This window comes from Heloderma suspectum, chromosome 12 (assembly GCF_057233095.1).
Source record: "Heloderma suspectum isolate Gila_16-S chromosome 12, 16-S_ref, whole genome shotgun sequence".
NCBI classification, from domain to species: Eukaryota; Metazoa; Chordata; class Lepidosauria; order Squamata; family Helodermatidae; genus Heloderma; species Heloderma suspectum.
Genome location: NC_139469.1, coordinates 35,876,724 through 35,884,184, shown reverse-complemented (window position 1 = coordinate 35,884,184; position 7,461 = coordinate 35,876,724). Strand labels below are relative to the sequence as shown.

At 50.1% G+C, this 7,461-nt stretch overlaps 1 protein-coding gene across 10 annotated transcripts in view; it reads right to left on the bottom strand.

The window, feature by feature from the left end:
* Positions 1-7,461, bottom strand: part of TNRC6A (trinucleotide repeat containing adaptor 6A) — a 103,736-nt gene that overhangs the window by 2,281 nt on the left and 93,994 nt on the right. For 8 of the 10 annotated variants that reach the window (XM_084819088.1, XM_084819089.1, XM_084819090.1 and 5 more), the window contains 7 exons: positions 5,503-5,637; positions 4,917-5,075; positions 3,346-3,486; positions 2,404-2,514; positions 1,515-1,733; positions 683-753; positions 397-536 (listed from right to left, as the gene is read on the bottom strand). In XM_084819088.1, the coding sequence (XP_084675214.1) occupies positions 397-536; positions 683-753; positions 1,515-1,733; positions 2,404-2,514; positions 3,346-3,486; positions 4,917-5,075; positions 5,503-5,637 (976 nt within the window). Of the gene's footprint in view, positions 1-396; positions 537-682; positions 754-1,189; positions 1,328-1,514; positions 1,734-2,403; positions 2,515-3,345; positions 3,487-4,916; positions 5,076-5,502; positions 5,638-7,461 lie in introns of those variants that run through there. The other 2 variants (XR_014785625.1, XM_084819097.1) reach the window with 2 other exon arrangements.

Sequence of the window (7,461 nt, the reverse complement as noted above, 5' to 3'; positions counted from 1 at the left end):
TGCCCTCTTAAATCATATCATACCCACTACCGTCTTGTAGTAAGGCTGGGGCACCATTTCTAGAGGGAGAATCCAGGCGAATGAGTGAGAATGCACACAAACATTAAGATCACGTGGGTTCAGAAGAAAATGTGGTCCTGCCATTTTATTCAAAAGGGAGCACCTGCATTTCTAAGGTCCACAGATTAGTTTTAACATGGCTGCTCTCTGCATGGTAAAGCATTCATGAGCCATATGATCAGGCTGTACCCCTCTTACCAGGACCACAGCACCCACCAAGCACCTAGCCAATGTGCTCTTGACTGCTCTGGATCCTTTTGCCTGGGCCACAGTTCTTGTATTCTACACTCTGGGCTAAAGAGAACTGAGAAGCCTCCACCTCACAGCCATACTTACATGTGGAGAGATTTCTGTGCCTTCGTCACCTCTTCTTTTGAACTGTAGCGGACCAAAGCATTGCCATAGGGGAGGTTCAGGTGGAATGTGATCAGCGGCCCGTGCTGCATACACAGTGTCCGCAGGGTGGAGCCATCAATCTGGAAATGGAAACACAGGCAACCACGTACTGCCTCTGCAAGTCTGAGCCCCCAGGGCCAGGCAGGGAAGCAAGGCCCCAATCACTCTGTGAGGAAGGGCAACCCCCGTCGCCTGGCGTAACACAATGAAATGCTGTGCCACTCACCTGAGGCGTGAGGTTTTTCAGGACAAGACAGTTGGTTATTCTCCCTGAGCTGCTCTCACCCCAACTTGAACCTACCAGATAAAAGAGAGAAAATGGCCAGTCCAGCTCCACAACCATGGGAGAGCACGTCTACAGAGGAAGGCCGTGAGGCACTGGGGGGCCTTTGCTGCCCCATGCAACGGCCAGATCTCTCCAGGGTGAACGAGATTGGGGGCTTCTGAGGAGGCCATCGTTTATCACCTGGAATTTTAGAAGGAAAACCAACTATTCTGAAATAACACTGCTCCATCAGACTTGTCTGTTGCGGGGTCATCATTCTAAGAGGCCTCACCCTCTTAAGAGGGCTCCCCCTCGAGCAGCTGCCGTGTTCCAGCCAGCAGAGAATATCCACAAGGCCAGAAAGGCAGACTGCGCAAGCAGCCGCTGGATTTTGGGAAAGGGCAGAGGGCTGTTTGGCCAGATTCTAGATTCAGGGGCCGTCACCAGCGTCCACTTGCACACACAGACACCAGAAGATGTGACGCACTACCTTGTGGCACAACAGAGTGCGCTACTAAGCACAAGGGACCCCAGTCAGGCCTGCTAAGCTGCTTCAACTCCTCAGTCCTTCTGGTTGCGAGACCCTTGGCTCAGGCTGCCCGCCATCTGATGCAAAGGCAGGCAAGAAACACCGTCTTAGTCAGCTCCAGACTTCCCTCCAGAAGCTCTGAGGCAGTCTCTGCCTCAAGAACAAGAGGCTCAACAATCGGAAGAACCTGCTCTGAAACCTTCCAGAGACCCTCCCCCGAACTTGGGCCTCGCCGTTTTGACTGAGAAGCATCAGGACTCTTACCAGGAGTATATCTGGCATCAGAATTGCTCCAGCCACCCCCGAGCCGCATGGAGCTATCCCACGTGGACAGAGGCAGCTTCTGCCCAGTCAGCCCTGGTGGTGGGCGTGATGGAGCCGTGATGCTCTTGGGTGGCAAAGGGACCTTCCACAGCTCATGCGCCAGAGAGGTGTTGTTAATGGAAGCAGGAGACCAAGTGGATTTGGAGTCGCTATTTCTGGCTGGGAGGAGAAACCAGAACAGAGAGTGAGTCATGAAATGGAGAGGGGAGACACCATATGGCTTCAGGGGCCAGATACTTCCCTCCTTCCCTGCCGCCCAGATGATGCCGAGGGGGGAGGGGGGGCTGCCCCCTGACGTCATCAGGTCCCTGGGCAAAGTGCTGGCTGGAGCTCTCCCAGTTGGCACTGTGGCTGAAGAGCCAGCTTTGCTTGTCCTTCACCTGCCCCACGAGGGGCAAGACAAATATGAGCAAAGTTCACTCAGCTGGCACTTGCAGGACCTCCTGCAAGGGTGGCCAGTACGCAGTACTGCTCCCACCTGGCAGGCTAAGCAAGGGGAATCCCTGTGTTATCTCTAGTCACAGATGAGAAACAAGGAGATTCCTCTCTCCACCTGCTCCCCAAGCCTCCATGCCAGGGGATGGGACCCACTGAGGAAGGCCCAGCCTCCGCAGGCTGGACGGAGAACCTCCATGGGCTGGATGAGGCCAGAAATTTCCCCTCCCTAAAACAGAGCTAGCCCTTCACTTATGGTGGGTGCTTCCAACAATGCAAGAGGTGGAGGAGGAAAAGGGACGGGTGGAGAGGCAGGAAGCAGCAACAGCATCCTGGGAGCAGGGGGTGGGAAGGAGCGAACGGGGCCAGGGCTTGATTCATGTGTCGGCCTCACCTGAAGAAGTGCTTTGTGCTGTGCTGCTGAGGGAAACATTATAGTTGGAGGCACGAATGGATGACCAGGCACTAGTTGAAGGCAGCGTGGTGTTCAGAGATGAGGATGACCCTGCTGGGAAAAAGCCAGGAGCTCACGGGGTGCGGGGAGCACATCACTGCTGAAGCCACAGCCTCTCGCTGAGAAGCCTGAGAGGGACAGGGGCCTCTCGGCACCCAGGAGATGCTCAGAGGCACTCTTAATTTTTCCACATGAGCCAGGGCTCCAAGGCCAAATCCCGTCAAGAACAGGCCTATGAATGAACAGCATAGACCAACGCATAGGTCCACCGCTAAGCACATGAAGGCTGGGCACTCCCCGCCATCCCCGCACCCTTCCTCCCACAAGTCAAGCAGACCTTAACTTGGTCATCAACCTCAGGTTGTGAGCTTCTCGTGGGAGGAGCCATGTGGGCAATGGAAACTGGCCCTCTTCAACACTGTCGCTACAAAGACCAGCAGCCTGCCTGCTCCACCAGGACGGCAGTTGCTCAGAATCACATCCAAGTTCCGTCACCCATGTGACTGCAGCACAATCTGGCCTCCAAGCACAAGAATGTAACAGACTGTCCTCTAGGCAAGTGAGTGGCCAGAGGAGTGAGGCTCCCTACCTATGGCTCCCCCAATTGCTCTCCCCTTGCCCAGGTCAGATCAGCACTACACGCTGTCCTCCCCTCTGTTACCTTTTGTGCAACAGAAGGGCATTCTGGGTGCCTCACAACTGTAGAATTTCTGGACACTTGGCCAAAGCCCAACCAACTTGGGAAATCAGGAAGGACAAATGTCCACATAATATATATTTGCATAACATCTGAACCAGGGAAGAGTGACTTCCTAGATATTTGAACTCTTCTGTGTGGAATTCTTAATGCCAAAACCTCCCCTCCCAGCAGTTCAGACATACCGCTGTTCCTGTCCCTGAGATGGTCAGCCTCCCGCACAGTGTTAATTGACAGATTGTTTGTGACGCTGCCGGGAGTGATGTAAGGGTCAGTTTCAGGGTCAATGTTTGGATAACCTTTCCACGGCTCACCAGGGCGAAACTCTAGGACAGAAAATGGTTTTTCAGGAGCTTAGTCTCATTTCTTGGAGGACCACTCAGGCCAACTCTGCCTTCAAGTGACTGCTGAGGGTTTCTTCTACTCCCGTTGTGCCCACATATTATGAGAAAAGAACTCAAAAGACTTGGAGTTAGAAAGCACGTTATGGATCTTTATGTCCAAAGCAATGCTAACAGGAAGAGACAAAAAAGAAGCTTCCTGCCCGTATCTCTTGTGATGGACACCCTTGGATGTCAGGCTGCAAAAGACCTTAAAACAGAACACTCACTCAGAGGAAACACAGGTGAGCATCCTCTGTAGCAGGGCTGTATCCTTTCAGACTGCAGGTGAAGATAGGTGACCCATCTTCAGAACAGGACTGATTCTGAGAATTCTCAGAAAAGTCTTGGGCTTTCCCCAGGAGTTCTCTGAAGGTTTGGGAAGAGCAGCCTATTTAGGAGCTCCCTGCCAGACCACCCATCCACCCACCCACCTACTTACTGCCAGTTTCCCCCACCCCTAAACTTGTGTGGAATCCTGTTGTGGAACATGTTGCAGAAAAGGCTGAGGACAGCAGAAGGCCCAGCTTTAAGTCCCTACCAGCAACGCACACTCAGATGCTTCCATCACCACCAGGAACTCTGGGACCTGTAGTTTTAATTCCTCTTGGGCAGATCCCAGAGTTCCTGGTGGCAATGGAAGCTTCTGAACAAGCACTGCTGGGGACACACTGGGAACTTAAAAGATGGGCCAGCCTTGCCTGCTGCTGCTTCCCCAAATTTACTTTGCAAGAGGGGCTGGGGAAGAGGGAAAGCTGCTGTAGGGAATAACGGGATGGCTTGTAAGGAAGCCCCCCCCCCCCCCAATCCAGAGCTATCCCTAATCAGGAATTGACTGCTTGAATGTTCCTGTACATACAGTACTTCTTCTGAACACACATAAAACTAGCATGTCAGACAAAGGCTGGAATAGAATCTCTGTAGGGAATATTTTATGTGCAGGAGCATTCAAAAAATTGATCCCTTGCCTGCAGCCTGGAGTAACACTGCCCTGCCACAGTTGCAACATGTGAGGGTTCTGTTTGTCTATTTCTTCTGCTTCAGGAACTCCGCCTAAAACAGAGCAAGCTGTTATTGGGGACCTCCAAGTGGTGAAGATCCCACATGTACACCAGCCTTCCTCAGCACCCAACTATCTTTCTGGCAGCCACCTGAGCCCATTCTTTCTTGAGCAGACATGTAGGAGGAGGACTCCATGAGACAACCCTGGCCTGTCTGAAGAAGACTTATCAAGTTTCTTTTCAGTCAGTTGCTTGCATGACCACCATCTCCAGGGGAGAGCTGAGTATGACTTACAGTGTCTGAAACCCAAATCTTGGACGAGCAGATTGATGCACAGTGATTACACTGCTAAACACCCCCCTGCAGAAACTCACCAGGTGGCCAATTGACACTGCTTGAAACATTAGGTGATTTGGCACGTGGCCAGCCATCCCCGATCGATCCAGGAGGACTGGCCGGCGAGTTACTGCTGTTCATGAAGTCATAGGGAACAAAGGAAGTTTCCTCCAGCCTAAAGCCACTTGAAATAGCACCTGAAGAGGAGGACAGCAGGGGACAGAGTGTTGGCCTCTTGGGCTTTGGAGCTACGAACAGCAACAAGCAATGCCTACCAGATTAATTCCTTCCTTTATACCCACACCACACCCCAGGGCATCTTTCTGAGTTGAGCCAGAAGTAGACCTCCAATCCTTGGCAACATGGAAAATCGCATTCCTTATATTCACTCAAATGTTCAGATTCACTCCTGCCATGCTTGAACTTAACTAAGGCTAATAGCTGGCTACACATCTGCACAGGCAGAATCTGGCAGACAGAACCAATGATAAATATCAACACCAGCTTTCGCTGGCAAAACCACCCTAAAACATTTCTAGTTCTCATGATTGTGGGATATGCTTGAAAATATGCAAGTAGCACCTGTAAGAAATTCTAGGAGAGGAGCTCAATGGTTTAACTTACCATTTTTGCTGGCATTTTGATCCAATGATGTGTTAGCGGAAATACTGTCAACAGTTGTCCACTTTCTCAGCCGGGACTGTGGCTCCTTAATACTGTGGCCCATGTCCATATTTACATTCAAGTTTGAGTTCAATCCTACATCAGAGAATTGGGTCACAAGAACCATCACTACCACCACCACCTGTCTTTCTAGGATTTCTCATCCCCCAAGGCATCCAACCCAAGGCCTCCCAAGAATGCGGCTCTACCTGCATCATGTATCCACTTTCTGGGCTTCAGTTCTGCTTAACTTAGCAGACTGAACACCACAAGTCTCCTGCAATATGAAGCAGAGGCCTGCCAATGCTTAATGCCCTTTCCCAAAATGACATGCAGACTGTGCCAGAGACAGGGGTTGTGGAGTTAAAAAGCTACTTCTTCTCTCAAATGTGCTTTTCTTCCAAGTTTTCCAAATACTTTTTAAAAGTAAGTCTCTGATTTTTAGCTTTCCTGAAAGAGCTCGTTTAACCAGTAATACTTAATAGGATATCCCCTGGGCAAGAGGTCATCCACCTGTCCTTTCTTTTGCAGTAAATATTGGCACTCCAATCTTGTCCATCAACTTTCCTTAGGATACATGTGCACCTGAATGCAAAGGCACAGTATCCTATGGAAACAGGGAAGCCGGCTCTAGGATCCTGGCAGCCACTGCACATGGAAGCAAAAGGCACAGGAAGAAGGCAAGGAAGAGATGCACCCTGTATGGATAACAAGGGGAACAGCCTCTGTATGGGCTCAGTGGAACAGAGTCAGGCTTTTGAGGATGGGCTTTATATACCATGAGCTGAGTCACTGCCCCTCAATGAGGTAAAAATAGCAGCTCTTAAGCAATGCCAAGGTGGCACTTTTCAGAATGCTTCAAGAAACAGATATCAAGCTAAAGGGTGGAACCAGAGAAAACCTTGTCCTTGCAACCGTATCATGTAGAGGTGGGCAAGCTGTGATGTTCCAGGTGTTTTGGCCTGCAACTCCCATCAGCCCTAGCCAACATAGCCAATGGTGAGGGACAATGGGAGTTGTAGGCCAAAAAACCTGGAGGGCCACAAGTTGCCCATCTTTGATCCAATGGAGCTCAGTGGGTTGGTGCGTCCATCTGAATATCCTGACTTTCTGACTTGTACCACAACATTAGGCCCACAATAGAAACTGCCAACACCTAAGTTTCACTCTGACCTAAAGTGCATGTCAGCCAACCACAGGCCAGAGCTTCAGCTGGCTCACACCAGCCCACCAATAAACACAGCAGCCTCCATGTAGAGCCTGTGGACAGTATTCCCTACTGGAGGAGTGGCAAAGCAGACTGCAAGGAAGAGGAAGAACAAGCAAATGAAAGCAGCAGCAATAGAAAGTGGCCTAGAAGAGGAGAAAGAAATATACAAGCCTGAAATTTGTAAGGTGGAAGTAGGAAAGAGGCCTAAAGACATGGGAGACAAGATGACAGGAAGTTTATCAAAAAAGTCTGACCACCAATATTAATTCATTCTGGAAAAAGAATGCAGTAGAGCCAAAAACTGTTGTTGAGCATTAGAAGTAGAGTGGTGAGCTAGGAACTTGTGGTTCTCCAGATGTTGCCGGACTACAACTCCAGCATCCATGACCATTAACCATGCTGTCCGGGGCTGAGGGAAGCTGGAGCCCAACACCATCTAGAGGGTCACAGGTTCCCTGTGCCCTGCATGAACAATCAACTGGTGTCTATGATCAGCCCTCACTCTCTTGGCTTTCACAAAGGGTATGAAGCCATCTTTTTCACTTAGTCTTTTGAATTATGTTGTAGTTTTCATGTTTGACTGTTTAAGGTTTTTGTTTTTTATTGTGTTATGGCTTTACTGTTTTAAATTGATGTACCCCAACCTTTTGACTTTTGAGCATATAAGGCAGTATAGAAATGTTAACAAATAAATAAAAGATTAATCCCAA